General features: G+C 41.6%; 1 protein-coding gene across 1 annotated transcript in view; it reads right to left on the reverse strand.

The window, feature by feature from the left end:
* The window catches only part of LOC139667454 (threonylcarbamoyladenosine tRNA methylthiotransferase-like), a gene marked incomplete at its 3' end in the record, with an annotated part of 91,275 nt that extends 75,537 nt beyond the window's left edge, over positions 1-15,738 (reverse strand). Inside the window, exons 1-3 of the mRNA XM_071546916.1 lie at positions 15,603-15,738; positions 13,662-13,825; positions 10,700-10,812 (exon numbers count right to left, since the gene is read on the reverse strand). Coding sequence (XP_071403017.1) covers positions 10,700-10,812; positions 13,662-13,819 — 271 coding nt within the window. The remainder of the gene's footprint in view (positions 1-10,699; positions 10,813-13,661; positions 13,826-15,602) is intronic.
* Positions 15,739-18,247: the final 2,509 nt, after the last annotated feature.

Consider the following 18,247-nt stretch of genomic DNA (forward strand, 5'->3'; position numbering starts at 1 on the left):
TATTCCCATAATATCCCTTCGGGGTATTCTCAATCCCTATGGAACGCAGGCGGTATTCCTGGGATAACAGGGGGTTGACTGGCTGTCTGGCTTCTGCGGGGGATAGGGGATAGGTTGCCTTCCTCTGGAGGGAAGAAGCAAAGGGAACCTCCCCCTTTCCATCTCTCCCATGCGTTCATCTTTGGCTTTCTTCATCAGAGGAATCAAAGTGAACAACTGAATGGGATAGGGGGAAGAGAGGAACTGTGATTCTTGCTTCCAGTCTTCCTCCTCTTTCCTTTCCTGCTTCCCTCTGGCTTGAGAAATAAGGGAGAGATCTCTCCATCCTTTGGGGTAATACATATGTTGTTGTTTTTTTTCTTGCTCACAGGAATGAGGAGTCATCCCTCCTTCCGTCTGTCTTTCCTTCCTTCCTTGCCCCTTATCTTCACAGATGGGAAGTGCTGCTGGTAATGAGGGAGATCTTTCCATCCTTGGAGGAATGTTAGGGAGGAATAAAGGATTGATCCATGCATCCATCCATCCATCCATCCTTCCTTCTGTCCCTTTTCCCTCTCTTCCCTAATTGTCTGTCAAAACATCAGTGAGTATAGTTTGGGGCAACATACATCTAACATTATATACCTGCACAATGAACACAATGTGTGATGTAATTAACACTTATAATCTACTTAATTACTTACTTATTTACTTATGATTTACTTATTGAGTAAACCTAGTTGTTACAATTTTAAAGAGCAGCACAAAATGTTAAAAACATCAAGGACAACACCAAAAAAAGCTCAGATTTGTGGTCCTCAACTGCCATGGCAACTGGCTGTTGCAATGGTCGTTCTCATCGGGCATCAAGTTTGCGATGCAGGCACAATTCCTTTCCTCAGAGTAATAAATGGATGAGATTGAGCAGTGATCCCTCCTTCCCTCAGTCCATCCCTTTTTCTTTTCTTCCCTTCCATCCGTACTTCCCTCCAGGGAATTGGGAGGCAGGAATGCTCAATCCCTGGTGTGGCTGGGGTCCCTAATCCCATGGCCTCTAAATGGTTACTGGGTGCTGCCTACACGTGGGTCACCTTGTAGGATCACTAAAACACACACACACACACACACACACACACACACTCAAAGCGATCTTGGTCTCACTATAATCTCTCGGCCTCTAAACGGTTACACTTGACTGCCTGGACTCATGGGTCTATTTGTAGGACTTTGATGAATTCAAAGCCTGAGAAGCTCTTTGTGTGTGTGTGTGTGTGTGTATGTGTGTGTGTGCGTGTGCGTGTGCGTGTGCGTGTGCGTTTTACAGAGCAGACGAGAGAGGCCTGTCCCATTATCACTTTAATAGCTTTGCTTTATTAAGGCCATACACACACACAGACACACAGATTAGTCATAGACACCGATATCGGGTCCAGAACTGTTTCCACTATTTTGGATTCATTTTCATCTTTTTCCTAGGGATGGGATTTTTTTATAAATCCCAATGGCAATTTATTAAGTTATGAAACCAACTAATCAACTACTCTGAAAGTACAAAGGTGGCAAAAGCAGATGTAATTTAGCAGTTCTTCATTTGTGCCAAAACCCCTACACAACAGACAATGCCTATATTTGTCGAACAGTTACTTATTATTAACCCTTGTGTATCCAGGCAAGTTGACCAAGATCATATTCATATGATTCATATTCATAGCAACTCATTCACTTACCCAGATTCCAAAGCCAGCTCAGGGATTTGGACAGGTAACATACTTATCAAATACCTGCTTCTCTGACTTTGAAGGTGATGCATTTAATAGATTCATTTCAAATGTATATATACACTGATGAGCCATGAAAATGCAGTGTTTGTTTCTGGAAATTTTGATTTCTTTTCCATACATGGTTTAAATTTGGTTACACGTCCTATATTTCCATTCCTGACAAATATGCCACCTAGTGATTTATCAACCAGTCCGTCATTTGTAACCATTCCTACCATACCTCCTTTCCCACTGGTTCTCTCTTTCAACACATCTCTCCACTCCTCTCTCTCTCCACTCCATATCTCTCTCGCTCCCTAAACCACTCCCCGCTCCCCCCTTTTCCCCCTTTCTGTGTCTTTCCTCCACTCCATCCACTCTCCCTCTATCCGTCCCTCCGCTCTCTCCCTTTCCGGAGAGATTTTGGCTCGGCCCGTCTCGTTCTGCCAAAAGTGACTCGTTCCCCTTTTTCTTCTCCCTGGCATCGCGTCGCTCTCCCTCCACGCCTCCCTCTCGCCGTCCGTCGCCTCGGCTGATTTTGGCTCCGAGTGCGTCCGCCCGCCGTATACCCTTCATCCCCGCCGTCTTCCTCCCTCCCCCCGCCGACTCCTCTTTCCTTCCATCTTTCTAGGCGCTCGCTCACTCGCTTTTTCCTCCACTCCCCTTATATACCCCCTTTCTTCCATTCCTCTCTCGAGCGTTCCCCCGCAAACAGCAAAGTGGGACTGTCACACACACACACTTTTGCGAGACAGTGGAGAGACAGCGCGCACAGACTCTCTCTCACACACACACACACACACACACCGAGCGAAACGTCAAATCTGGCAGAATGACGGCTGCCGAAAACTGAACTGTCTCATACATTCACACACTCGTACGGCTGTACAGTATCAATTCCCACCACATCTGTGATTTGTGCGAGAGGGGCAAATGTGTATGTGAGCGCGCTCTGTGTGTGTGTGTGTGTGTGAGGTGGAGTCAGAGAGAGAGCACTGGAAGTTTTCATTGGCTATAGCATCACGGCGTGTAATGTTGCGTAGCAGACAGGCAGCCAATCACGAGATCCCCACACACTCCCGTTTTATGAATGAGACGGCGTGTATGCGAGGGACGTACACACACACACACACACACACACGCGTAGTGAGAGTACTCCACAGTGATGTAATACACTCTCACTCAGAGCGGCAGCGTGGCTTGTAACACCAATGCGGCATGAGCTGAATCAGAACCGTTCCGACGTTACACCAACCTGAATTTCCAAATGTGAGCAACGGAGAAATATTCTGGGTAATTTATTCCACTGGGGAACGTAAGGAAGCACATTAAGTAAAATTGTCGCATATTCACTTTATTCAAATCGCTTCCAATAAATTTATAATCTCCTTTGTTTTACTCAAGTGCGATGTAAAATGTGCATAAAAAATTAAAAGTGCTTCTATTTGAATAAAACCACAATGCATTTGGTAATGAAAGCACACTGCGTCTGGCTCCGCTTCACACGGCAGCACATTTCCAGCTCCAAAGCAACAGCTGTAATACCTGCTAATCCGTAATCTATCGATGGGCAACCACACGCCTCATATCAAAAGTCGATTCAAAGTGCTTCTTTATCTAAATGCACAGTAAAAAAAAAATCACATTGTGTTTGACACCTCCGGCTACCACTATCCACGGCAGCACCTGTACTACCTGCTGATCCATTAAGTCTTCATATCGTTCTATCAAAACAACCCGCACCCTCGCTCTGAAAAAACCATATCCTCCAACCGTCTGTACCCAAACCAGGAACTGAGAACGCCTCATTTGGCTGACATTGTGTACCAGGGAGTCATTTTGCCTAACCGGTATGTAAAATCATAACTGAAGTGCTGTGTGTGCGGCTGGCTGGCAGAGAGGAGATTGGGAGGGGAAGAGAGCAGCCAAAAACAATCAAAATATCCTGGTGTGACTTTCCATGAAGGGTGTGTGTGTGTGTGTGTGTGTGTGTGTGTGTGTGTGTGTGTGTGTGTGTGTGTTGGTGTGTGTGTGTGTGTGTGTGTGTGCGCACGCCTTTCTATGAAGTCACTATTTGGCACGTTGCTGCCCAAATTTGGTTCAGTTGCTCTCAATACACTATCATGGGTAAACAGTGCCATCTTTGGTTACACAGAGGGACAGCGACCCAAGGTGAGCCAGGCTGAACATGGTTGGGCAGTATAAACAATGCTCTAACAATGAAAGCATAGTAGTAGAGTAGAGTAGTAGTGGCTAGACAAGGCTGTTTCAATGAGGCGATCAGGACAAGACATAGAAAAAAGAATAATACTCTTTTCTGAATAACCGGGAGTGTTGTGCCCAAAAATCATTAGAAAATTGAAAAATCACAACCTTGCCAGTGCTAGAAGTAATGCCTCTCCATGGTCGAGGTTAAACGTGACCGCACCATGCATCATCCTCCATCACTCCTCCAGCCTGATTAAAAAAACCCAAAAAATTACTGAATAAATGGACTGGCCACTTATTTATCACCCCAACTGAGAGGATTGGTCACCAGCACAGCGGGCTGTCAGCCGGCAAATGGGATGTTGCATGATAGATCGAGCATCAATGAAACTCTGAAAACTAAATGAAAATGATATTGTGAGTATAAATGTTTGATGTAAAAAAAAAAAAACTCATGTCAGATATCTTGTATAAGCAAGGATCGGTTAGCTTCTAGTCAGTTATGTACATGTCACTATGCTGTTTTTGAAGAAGATCAGTGGATCCAACACTGAAGACCTGTTTAGCATTCAGTATCATTCAAATTTCTCATCTAAAGACCACAGATAAAAAGTCTTCACGGAAGCCACTTTTTATTCAAGCTTTACTTATAAGGTTGTTGCAATGTCATTGGTCTATATGTGGCATTACATCATATTGATTTCTTCAGCGGTCTGACTTCTAGTTATTAAAAGAGTGAACAAAGAGATGGCTTCACTGTTTGAATATTCACACAATAGTGTGTGTAATATCCAAAGACTGAAGTTACAACTTAGAAACTATGAATGAGAATACACAGTATGCTTTCAGGAGGATGACCTCATCCTAGATTCAGTTTTGGGAACAAAGAGCTCTTTCCACGAGCCAAGACTGCCACCTAGAGGCGAACACGGGAACCGCTACTACATCTCATCCGAGGTGATGTCATAGTTTAAGAAAGAAAGAGTTAGAGAGGGGGAGGAGGGGGGAGAGAGGAGAGGAAGGGAAGAGAAGGGGGGGGGGCAGGAAAGAGTGAAAGAAAGTCAGAAAAGAGAGGAGAGGGAGGGAGGGAGAGGTAGGCGAGAAAGAGGGAAGGTGATGTCATGTTTTCAGAGCATAGCCAGGCAGAGAAAGCTTCGGTCTTTGTCCAAACTCTTTCATTACACTATGCTATGCGGAATACTGTGTTCAGCATAGCATGTGTCAGTCAGTCAGTCAGGAGAACAGTCAACAAGTCACATTTCTGTCTGTTCACTCCAAACACTGATCTAAAAAGTAATTTGGTGACAATACGTCGGATCTTGACCTGAGTCTTGAACGGCACCTAAGTCCTCACGTTCAGTCTGGTCAACGACTGGACACTAATGCCTTCAGAAGCCCATTCCAGTCCATGCCATTCCAGACTATTCCGGTCTGTCCCATACACTCCCGACCATGTCATGCCACTGTAGACAATTCCATTCCATTCCATTGTGGACCATTCAAAACAATCCCAGCCTGTTCTGAGTGTAATCTCCCCTGATTTTGGCCATGACAGGCAATTTCTCCTTCCAACGACCTCACTGTGAAAAACAGTCAGTGAAGATGCGCACACACACACAAGCACACAGAGAGGGAGAGAGAGAGAGAGAGAGAGAGAGAGAGAGAGAGAGAGAGAGAGAGAGAGAGAGAGAGAGAGAGAGAGATGGATAGAGTGAAAAATAGCGAAACAAAGAGAGAGATGCAGGGGAAATAGAGAGGGGAAGACGGGGAGAGATGAGGAGGCAAACAAGGGGAAACGGACAGAGATAAAAAGCAAAGCAGAGGGAGGCTGAAACCAAACTAATCCTTTAGCTTTAGCAGTGAGACATTGACCTTTAAAGTACTTTGTTGAGAGGAGTGAGAGAGAAAGAGGAAAATACAACAAGACAGACAGAGGGACAGAGAGAGAGAGAGAGAGACAGAGAGAGAGAGAAACCTCAGCAGTCTTTAGCTTCAGCAGTGAAGATTCAGTGTAAGTAACTCAATCTTTGAGTTACTTTGAGGTTTAAAAACCATATTAATCTGGGAGGTAAATAACAGAGGACTATAGGATACACGCACTCAGTCGCCACAAGACAAGTCATGCTCTTGTAATTGTAAGATAGTTGAAAGGACTTCTGGACCTCACCAGTAGAGTTAAACCTGGTGTAAAACACACACACGCACATGCACACACAGATGGTTGTGAGACTGCAGTGGGTCATCAGAACAGTGTCAGTCAAAGAAGAAACTAATCCTGGCGTTAACAAGGTAAATACACACATGTATACATACTTATACTCACATACGCCCAAAAGCAGGCGCACACATGCATATCAGCACACACCAAGTAGGCAAGAACCAACATGCAATCAAGATATGACCCGTAAATACACTTCCACGCAAACACACACACACACACACACACACACACACACACGGTCATGCAAATGATATGCAAAGGAAACCTGCAAGCCACTAAAACATCTGACCCGGCACAACTGAGACACATTTTCTTCTGACCCTTGTGAGTATTTACGGCTCAAGCATCTGCTGAAAACATGTAATAGCAAACACATGTTCACTTCATTTTTTGGGGCGCCTCAGCGTCAACTAAGCACTAAAGGAGACTGCCACTCAATTTAAGAAGTTGTATGTTATTCTGTTGGCCTAGACAGGGGTTCTCAAACATTATCATGTCAAAGACCCCCCAATAAACACAAATAAGGCCATAGATTAGGCTTTTATTTGATAATATTGTAGCCCAGGAACTCCCACATGGAAGTTTTTGTTGATGCACTACTGAACTGCATAACTCCATTGTAAGTGGGGAGATAATGGTGTGGAGAGTGAAAGACTAGCCTAGTTGTTCTTATATATTGCCTAACTGGGATAATTTATAGTGAATTGAATTCTAATGAAATTAAACTACTCTTCATTTTGCTGGGGACCCCCTGGAGCCCTCTCAAGGACCAGTGTGTGGTCCTTGGACCCCACACTGAGAACCAGTGGTCTAGGACAGCCCAGTCATTATCAGGGAACATGACCAGCCCTCTCGCAAATGCTCCCAGATACAGGCCAAACTGTCCTGAGGGCGCTCAAATAATATAAAAATATAAATGTATCAGAGGGGAGGTTGGAAAAAATCTTGGAAAAATTCAACAGCCAGAAACGGCAACTTTCCTGACAGACCATTACATTGTCTTCACCTGCAGCTACATCTGTTAAAGACCTTAAAACAGCCAGAGAGGGTCTCTCCTGTGACCAAATTCTGGGGTATCTATACCCCCTTAAGGAACGCAGAGAGGGGATAGAAAACAACTCAACGACTACAAACAACGGGTTTTCACCAGACTCATTTCCTGGAAGACAAACACAACCATTTCTCTAAATTACAGAGTCAAAACAGATCTACCGTGAGGCAATTAGACCACTAAACATCAAGCCTCCTGTGTGACACACTAGACACGAGAACTGGTTCAGAGCTGAGCTGAGAGAGAGAGAGAGAGAGACAGGTTATGTCTGAGAGGAGCTCAAGGGACAGAGAAAACAGAGTAAAAACAAAGAGAGGTGGAAAAGATAAAGAGATCAAGGCTCCAAACTACCAGACAAGAGGGGAAAAGCCTTGGCCTGTGCTCATGAGCAAATTCTGTGTGTGTGTGTGTGTGTGTGTGTGTGCACATTTGCATGTTTGAAGTGTGTGATTAATGTCCTTCTATGGCTGTGGAGACCCCTCGGTGAGAGCAACGCCTGAGGGGTTAATATTATCTCCCTCTCTTACTCACTCTCTTTCACACACACAGAGTTATAAACACATACTAATACACATGCACACACAACTACTCACGCACACAAAGAAACCTGGCTCATACACATAAAAGATGTCTGGCCACACAAAATTAATTTTTAAAAAGCGGGCCAACAAATGGGGAAGCTTTTTGTGACATGAATGCAGGAACACACACACACACCTATACAAATAGATACACACAGAGACAGAGAGACAATTTGACTACCATACACAAAAGATTATTTTTAACTGGCAACAATTTGGGTCAGTCCTAGACACACATACACACTGTATCATGTAGATTCTCTCTCTGTCTCTCTTTCTCTCTCACATGCACACACGCACACACACACACTCAAACCCTTATGAAAGACCTCTGGTAACCTAGTTCATAATACGTCTGGACAGCATGCAAATGACATGCAAAAACCACAGGAGAGGAGAGATAGCATTCACTCTAATAATGCAGTCAAGCATTTCTTTGAACAATCTGAAATCTGATAGCTTGTCAAATACGATGTACCTGTCTTTGTTTATGTAACGACTATGTCTGGTTTCACGTGGGCCTACCTATCTCTCTCCTGTGTTTTAATGTGAAAATTCAATTTAAAAAAGCACACATAGGGACTCAGAGTATAGATACCTATATAGTACCTGTTTCCCTGGGTCAACAGACTAGATTTCTATATGGTTTGAGAGTGTGCCAGAATTTGTTGCAGGCCTATTCCAATGAAACATTAAGGGTAGAGTGACTACTTGTAATCTCAATGACATAGCTACTCATAATGCAAGAACCTGTAAAAATTTAATAGGAAAGTCCCTCTAAATGGGTTGAAAAAGTATAAAATCTGTTAATGTAACAAATTGCTGGATAATAATAACGTCACATCATTACATCAACTAGTCATTACTACTTCATAAGGGATGTAATGATAAGGAAATTGACTAATAATATAATAACTTGTAAGAATAAGGAGAATGTAGCAGCTCGAAATGAGGAAAACTCTGTCCTTCTGTCTGTCTGTCTGTCTGCATCCATTTTGCTCCAATGAGTTGGCCAATCAATCTGAAACTGCACATGGGCATTGAGCATTGGTATAGGCAGGGACTGACGAAGCTGATTTTTCCATTTTCCCAAATTTACGCTGTTTATGCAAATTTTTGGTAAGTCTGCGCGGAGTTGTGGTGTGTGCATCCCCGGGTATGGACTAGTCATTAGTTTAAAAACATGTTACATCCCTTATGAAGTAATAACTGCCAGGTAATGTAATAATATTACATTATCCAGCAATTTATTACATAAACAGGTTTTATTGCATTTTTTTTTACCTATTCAGAGGGACATTTGTGTTATTATATTTTGACGAGTTATTACATTATCAGTTGCTACGCTTGCCAACACCTTTCTCACTAAATGATCTTTCCTTTAAAATCCTAATCCTAATGACATAATGGATAGTTGTGTATCCTCAATAAACTGACCGATCCTCACAGTGCCCTCTTCCTCAGCAGCCACTATATCACCAGTTCACTCCACAGACGTGTTCTGGGAGAGATGAGCACTAAACTAGGCTGGCACGCAGCTTATTTATAGGGCAAGGCTGCCCCCTTGTGTTTATAGGTAATAATGACTTCCATACAACACAGACCTGAATGAGGATGGAAATAATTAAGTCTATGTTCATTAGTGGACAATATAGTGTCGTGCATTCATTCACTCATCTTCTATCCATCACTCTAAAATCAATCCTCCTATCTTAATCAGACAATTTTAATTTCCTATCCCACTAATCATCCATCCATCCATCCATCTAGCTGGTTATGCATTTCCCTCTATCAGCTGGCAGCCAGCTATCCATCTACAAACTCTCTGTGTTGTCAAATTATGTATCCATCCATCAAAAATACTCACATTAATTTATCTTTCCATCCGTCCTTCCCTCCATCATGAATCCATCTTCCATCATCTATCATCTGTCTACTATCTACCCTCCCTCCCAATCTCCCATTCTCACCTTGTGTCCAAGCCATCACTGTAAATATTTCTTAGCTAAATAAAGGTTGTTTTTTTTAGTACCCACTAGCTGCAAGTGGATATTTATACTGACTAGGAGGTAGTTGGCCAGCTGTGTATTCAACACCTTAGCTCCATCTACCTATGCATTCTACCTGCAGCTAGGTGACAGGCAATGGATTCCCTATCTGAACAACCACCTGTCTTCTCAATCCTTTTCTTCCAAACTCCAAATCATCTTAAATACTTTGGCGAACACTTATCAAGCCCAGTAGCTCATTTGCCATCAGATCATCAAACAAGGCAAACAGCTACTAATACAAACAAAAATCCATTACACTTTCAGAAAAATATTAATTTATACTTTTTCATGAAAAAGACGCTATCTCATCTTTTATCAGTTTGATACTACTTAGTATGATGTAAAGTGTGAATTGATCTCATGAAGACTAATATCAAAAGGTGGTAAACTTAAGTGGGTTTACTCTCCACTATAACCCTGTTTATATTACTTCACACCACTGTATGGAGGACCTGAAGAGTCAAAATTAAAATTGTTCATATAGAAAAGGCTTAAATAAAGAATAAACAAAATGTTACATCTGAAGGTTAAATGACTATTTATGTTTTTCACATTGCTTTTGCCATTTTACATTTTTGAAATGGGAGATGCATGTAAATGAGGAGGTGTGGCGCCCCTGTCCATCAAGGTCCTGGGACGACGGTATTAAAAGGGGAGGGTACCATGTCATGTTTTATTTGTTTGTCCAACCCTCCCTCCAACTCCCACCGGTCATCTTGCATCTACTAGCCACTAGTTGTGCAGCCATATAATCTCCAACTGAGTCATTACACATAAATCTATTTATCAATCACTCCCTCTAGTCATCCATCCATCCTGCCTTGCTCACACCTCCGTCCATCTCTTACCAGTCATCTTGTATCCGCTGGCAGCCAGTTGTCCGGCCATGTACTCTCCATCTGAGTTGTTGTGACTGCAGCCCCATGTTCTCATCCAGATCTTCTGGGTGCCGGGAATCACACTAGAAAACACAGACAAATACATCTTGTACTTTTACCTCTTGTTGTGCAGGAAATCTCGATCTCAATGTCTCAACTTTCTGTTCATTCTCACAGATCTGCCAGAAAACAAGAGTAAATATAGCCGCAAGCGGCGATTGCGGGGTCCAAGCACAATTTGATAAGACAGACAGATAGACAAAACATTACAGAAGGTAGACAGACACACACAAAAACCGACATGTTGTGAAGATCTAACATGCAGTCTAACTGCTTTTGTGTTGGCCCGTGAGTTAATCTTTTCATTGCAACCACATTGCTGGAGTTGTTCACAATGGCCAAACTTTCTATTATTTGTCCTTGATGACTAATGTCTTTGGAAAGGACAAGTCTGGATTTGATCCCACAACCTTCCACATGAAAGGCTGATGCTTTACCTACTGAGCCAAACACCTGTTTAGGTTTAGTGAGGAGAAACTAACTACAGGGAGAAGTAGTGTGATACTGCAGCCTATAATTGACAGACTGACAGTTGTAATCACGTTATAAAACATTGTAGTGCTGTCCATTAACGAATAAAACAATAGTAAGTCACATGGGCCAGAAAGCTGCCGCTGCACTGCTCTCTATGGGTTGAAAGGTCTGGCCACACCCCAATCAGTGATGACATTCAGGTATTTTCCCATTGGCAGATGATGTCAAACACCTGCTTTGAGTTTTCTACACTGTGTGATTTAGTGTTGATTTACTTTTCATGAAACTTCAAAATGGTCAAAGGGACTTGAACTTGAACTCACAGCCTTGTGATCCAAAGACCTGAGCTTTACCACTCTGCCAACTTCCACTTTGGTATGTGCCACAGTGGGGAAACAAAACAAAGCGACAAGTGATAGGTCACAGGCGCTAGTCCAAACCATATTGAAAGCCTCAGAAAGAATATTATAACTGTACTAGCGCGCCACATTAATCAATTTACACATGGCTTTACAGACATCATCTTGACAGTCCAGACATCATTTGTATTTAGTCTGATGAAGATTGATCAAGCTTCTTGAACATATCACATTGTCAATTTATCAAACTATTTGCAGCTGCACATTTCCATCTGCTGTGCGCTCAGTTTTCAAGATATCATTATAATTTTTGGGCTGATTACTAATTAAGGTATGGAGATTTCAAAAATCATGTTGTTTTTTCCTGTAACGTACGATTTAGGAGGACAACACTGTAGGATCACAGTCAGTTTTTGCTATAAACAGAGGGGGGCGACGTCAGAATCGGGGGTAGGTACCAGTGTACGAAAGATTTATCTCACTTCAGCCGACATGGCCTGAACATTTCAGCTCTCTAGGACATACGGCTGATTTTTAATGAATTTTTGAAGTTGTGACTTTAATACCAATGAAGATTTGGTTATTATGCAATAAGCCATGCCCATTTTCATCAATAATGACCAAATTTCATGGATCGACTTGGACATCATCCTAGAACGTGTACAAATTTTCATTAAAATCTATGCAGTCAAATATGAGATATGAACTTTTTGTATTTGTAGCGCCCACTAGTAGTAGAGCTGAAAATGCTTTTGTGGGTGTGTTCACACAACACTTCTCAACATGTGTTTCAAATTTTGGCTAGATTAGATGAATGGTTAATGGGTTATGGCCAATTTAGTGTTATGGCGTGTTTCGTTAATAGTTTATTGGTCGATAAAAGCCAAACCATTTGAACAGTCAATAACTTCTATACAACAACAAAGAGGACGGTACCAAGATTCTGCACACCAAGTTTCATGAATCTGAATTGGATGAACGGCCTCGGAGTTGCAAAAAAAGTGTTTCTTAAATAATTAAAAATGGCGGACAATGCAATATGGTGGACATTGAAAGTGATATATGGGTTGGACTCGGCACATTCCAAAGAATATAGGAATACAAGAATTTTCAGTCTACAACACACGGTTCAGAAGTCACTGGCCAAAACGTAAAGTTGCTTGTTATAGCGCCACCATCTGGCCAATGTGCATGGGCTGCCTTGCCTGAGTAGCGGTGGGTCATAGGAGCCCACCTGCCAAATATGGTTGCTATAGGACGGTTTCTGAGCTGCAGATACTTTTAGCGGAAAGAAAGAAAGAAAGAAAGAAGAAGAATTCCAGCAAATACAATAGGGTTCCAGCACTACGGGCTTGGACCCCTAATAAATAGACAGATAACATGTTTGTTTACTTGTTGGACTTTGCTGAAGCTTGGGGTAATGATGCATCTCACCACTGTGTTCCCACATTTTCAAAACTACACTGATCAATGGAGGGAACTACATCATTTGCTCCTCCACACCACTGATTTTGACAAAACTTGAGGAAATTATGGATGATCTTACCGCTGCATCCCCGCATTCAAAATTACACTGATTGGCCCAAGGGGGAACTACAATTATAGCCCAAAACAAGGTGACATATTTGTTACTGATAGGTCCAGATGGAGGCTTCATCATTCATAGGTGACAACATGTTTATTGTTGCCTTATTTCTTTTTGTGTGCTCTTATGGTTTTATGGTTGTTACTACTTCAACTTTCTTGGTCAATGTTTGTGTAAAGTGTACACTTCAGGGTAAAATGGACTACGAATACATGTCTCAGTTTTCCAAATTGAAAATAAAATCTTTATGTATCCAACTTTTCAAATTACACAATACATACACAAACATACTAAAATTAAGTCAAATCTATCAACAGCTCATCTGAAGTGTTGCATCCAAACTGATCAAATCCTAAACATGGCCATCTTGTTTTTTTCTGCCCAACAACAAAAAGCTTTGTCCACACACATCACAGTTCATATCACAATTGTGATATTTGGCATAAAGACATACCTGTCAGCTTGGAGCTCCTCATTACTCAGCTGCTCTTTTCTCTTCCTGGCCCTGGGTATGATGCTCTTCCTGGCGGACTGTCTCTCCTGAGGAGTGGGGTCGCTAGCAGACACCATGTCCTCAATGTCTTCTATCAGAGAGTCACAGGCCGACGGCATGATGGTCTGAGGGACAGACAGACAGACATAGCCTTAGTCAGTACATCTTTATTCAGGACCGTCTCTCATAGGGTTGAGAACCAGTTCCAGTATTTCCAGAACTAACCAGATCCAAGCATATTTGCCTCACCAATTCCTGTTATCAATTCCCAGTGTTTTCCCTACTCTTTGCTTAAAAACAACAAAATATGTAATTTTGGCAGAGCAGATGGAGCATGACACGTTAGAAAGGAGACAGAAAAGAAGATTTAAAGTGTGGCTACACTCTGATAAGTTTGTCCTCTTTGTCGCTATGCTGCTACATGCTTCAGCTACAAAGAAACTGCTCTGATGTCACAGAAAAGTGAACTGAACACGCTCTGTGCTACCCGTGCCTCACAATATCACATCACAACCTCTCAGTCACACACAGAGCGTACAGCCGTGTGATGTGTGTTCAACTGTGTGATATGTGTTCAGCTGTGTGATGTGTGTCATGTGTGTCCACTAGGGATGAGTAGAGAAGTAGTCAAATCCTCAGGTCACCGGAATAGACAGCAAAATCGACTTTTGACATCCAGATAGTATTCTTTTTAAGAATAGATGAAGCACAATAATTACTTTTTTTCACTTTGCTTACATAAAACGTGAACTCCTGACGACAATATACTGGTTAATGATTCCTTTTCACAATAATCATGGGCAATAATTTTGATCGTCATTGAATTTCTGGAGGCGAATGATGAACGCTCTTTTTGAGGAGGATTACTAGTCTTAGTCTCGTTGATTTATATCACCCTTTATCACACAAGCATGTCTCAAACGGCTTTACATAGCATCATATACAGTACATGTCATATAGATACTACATATACACATCAATGTCATATAGGCTTACTTGCATCCAACCCACCCAAAATCCAGTGGTGGGTGATGGAGTGTTTTCAACCATGCAGCAATAGTTTAAAAACTCTGTAGCCTACATGAGTCACTCAAGAACATATATGCTTGTTTTGCTTCACAAGAAGCTCAAACATAGTACAGTAGGGTTGTGAAGTCCTATTGATGTAATTTTGGAGCATAAAACGTACTGAGTCAGAATTTGAATAGGGGCTAGTGGATAAGATAATGTTATGTCCATCCTATAACCTGTTTCATGTCATCTCTCTCTCTCTCTCTGTTTTCTTTTTATTTACGTATCTTGCATTTCCTTTCTCTCTCTCACACACACACACACACACACACACGCGCGTATTTTATCCAACAAAGCATAAATGACATAGAAAACACACATTTCTCCGGTCATGACCTGTAAGATACTACTGGCTCTTGACTAGTAACGTTATCACAGGTAACGTTATATCTATGGTCAACACCAGCGTTTGGTACCCATCTCATTTGTTCAACAAAAAACTATACTAATCCGCTGATGAATGGATAATACCACTTAGTAGCAACATATGACAGTTCATGGGTAGTTTGTCATATTTCTCTCTGATAAGTGTTTTCACCTGACTTCCAGCTGTAACCTAACCGTAGATAGTAGCTAGTTGGATACCGTTAACTACTACAGTGCAGAGCCACTTATGAAAATCTCGAAAAGGATAGGTACCTAGCTTCCTAAAATCAGCTTTTGTTACGTTGTACCGCACTGGTGAAAGCAATAAAACGTGGTCAATACAAACTAGTTAGTGGTTAGCCAGGAGCTAGCTAGCTATTAGCTTGGCGGCTAGTCTCATTACTACCCACGTGTTGTCTGTTTTGGACCGGCAGACACCCGATAAATATTGTATTACATCCTCACCTGAGTAGTACTTTGGTTATTATTCCGGTTAATGACGAATTTCGAAGTAAGGTTGTCTCCGAAATAGAGTAAACACAGGTTTTATACTACCAAAACAGAGTTGTGATGGCTCTCAGACCGCCATACTTGTTTGGAGTGACGGAAGGCAGAGAGGGACAAACTGAACACGTGTTGGTTGGCAATAGCTGTCCTACAGCTAGATGACATAGACAGCTGCCGACGGAGTCAATTAACTTTGAAGTAGGAACTGGCATCCGATGTAAATCTGTTCTGTAGTAACATTAACTGCGAGTAGCCTAATTGGAAAGTAAGTTCATATACCAAACTGTCATTACATTGCTACAAAAATACCTATTAAAATAAAATCCTAAACCTTTGGGGAGGGAGGGGGGGGGGGGCACTGTATTTCCTTTGATGTGTAACGCTATTCTAAGCAGTTTGTATAATTATTAATTGTCCAAGACTGTTGTGACCACACCGGCATTTTTAGTCTATGCAAATGGCCCAACATCACTACCACATCCTCCACCCCACACCCAACCAGAAAAAGACAGGGGGAATACCAGGTGCTGAAACTGGGAACATCTCGTCTGAACATAAATGCAGAGGTGGAAAGTAACTCGAATACTGTACTTAAGTACAATTTTGAGGTCCTTGTACTTTACTTGAGTATTACAATTTTATGCTACTTTATACTTCTACTCCACTACATTTCAGAGGGAAAAGTTGTACTTTTTACTCCACTACCTTTATTTGATAACTTAAGTTACGAGTTACTTTGCAGATTCAGATTATTAATACAAAATATAATCAACTAATAAAGTGATGTATTATTATAGATTACTGTAAGCTACCCTACCCAGCAGTATATAAAGTAGTGGAAATCTGCAACATTAAAGTGATGCTTACACATTAATGCATCGATAATTAAAATTCAATAATAAAATATATACTGTATTATTCTGAAATGGGCTCTGCTGCATAATGAGTACTTTTACTTTTGTTGTTTTAAGTACATTTTGATGCTAATACTTTTGTACTTTTACTTAAGTAACATTTTGAATGCAGGACTTTTACCTTTTTTTTATACTGTGGTATTTCTACTTTTACTTCAGTAAAAGATCTGAGTACTTCTTCCACCACTGCATAAATGTTAAAACTGGCCCAGAGCAACGCATATTAGGCTACTTCTAATTTAACAGGGAGGCTATGGTGACTATGTGATATTTTCACACACTGCGCTCCATCAATCCATGTTTTCCATCGATGGATAGATCTCATTGTAAACCGTGGGATATTGACAGGACAGGCGCAATGTGGACAAACTTTCTTGCTTTGGTCAAGGTTCTGGTAGCAGCATTTTGTACGAGCTGATGTTGTTTATGCAGCAGGAAAACAGTGTTGCAGTAATCAAGTCTCAACGACAGAAATGCAGGTATAAGGTAAAACAATGCGAGTAAGGTAAAAACCCATGTAAACACAATACACTGATTATATTAATGCGATTATACTCATAGTCCAAATAAGCATAATCGCAGTAAGATATGTGGAGTGCTCCGATCTTAATGAACATGTATACACCACACCTTAGGCGCATTTTCTTGAACTGTAACCAAGTTGCACATGTGTCCAGCTCACCCTGTGAAGGTAAAAGGTAATTGTGATCTGTACTGGGCTAGATTAGGGGGTTATTCTTACCAATATCTGTCATCCAACAGCTTGTAGGATATATTTCATATGATGAAAACGCTATATCCATCCAAAGGCGGCTTGGCAGTCATGTGCGCTCCACCGCGCTGCGCAATTACGCACACCTCAACCAGCATCAGGCTCTTCTTGCCAAATAGGTACACACACCTCTGTGTTTTGTGCACACATGGTAGGCTATTCCGCGCAGATTCCACATTTCTACAGAGCAAATCATCAGGAATACAGGAGACAGACGGTGACACTCTGGAGACACGCTGGACACCAGCTCCATCCAAACACACCAGGACAGCTGCATGCCTCGTCTCCTTCCATCCAATAGGTTTCCCAACAGTAGAGCCTGGATGCATGCCATTTGTAATTGTAATAGAGAAATGCATATGCACACAATCATGACTGTAGTTTTGATTAAATTTAAAATGAAGGGACAGGAAACGAGTTATTTTGATCAAAACATGTACGGAGCCCCTAAAGTCCCGAAAGGTGATACTTTTTTTTATCTTGCTAGTTATTATCTTGCGCGCACAAGATATTTATCTTGTGGGAACAAGTTAATTATCCTGTGTGCACAAGGTGATTTTTTTTTATCTTGTGCGCACAAGATAATAACTTGATCCCACAAGATAATTAACTTGTGCGCACAAGATAAAAAAAAAAAATCACCTTTCGGGACTTTGGGGGTTCCGTATAACTATATAACAGTTATTATCATGTGCGCAGAAGATATAGATCTTGTGCGCACAAGTTAATTATCTTGTGCGCACAAGATCTACATCTTCTGCGCACATGATAATAACTGTTCCCACAAGATAAATATCTTGTGCGCACAAGATCCATATCTTCTGCGCACATGATAATAACTGTTCCCACAAGATAAATATCTTGTGCGCACAAGATCCATATCTTCTGCGCACAAGAAAATAACTTGTGCGCACAAG

The sequence above is a fragment of the Centroberyx affinis genome, unplaced genomic scaffold, assembly GCF_046629955.1.
Source record: "Centroberyx affinis isolate AG114_WGS23_722 - 3 ecotype Tasmania unplaced genomic scaffold, CSIRO-AGI_Caff_v1 ptg005544l_1, whole genome shotgun sequence".
NCBI lineage: Eukaryota > Metazoa > Chordata > Actinopteri > Beryciformes > Berycidae > Centroberyx > Centroberyx affinis.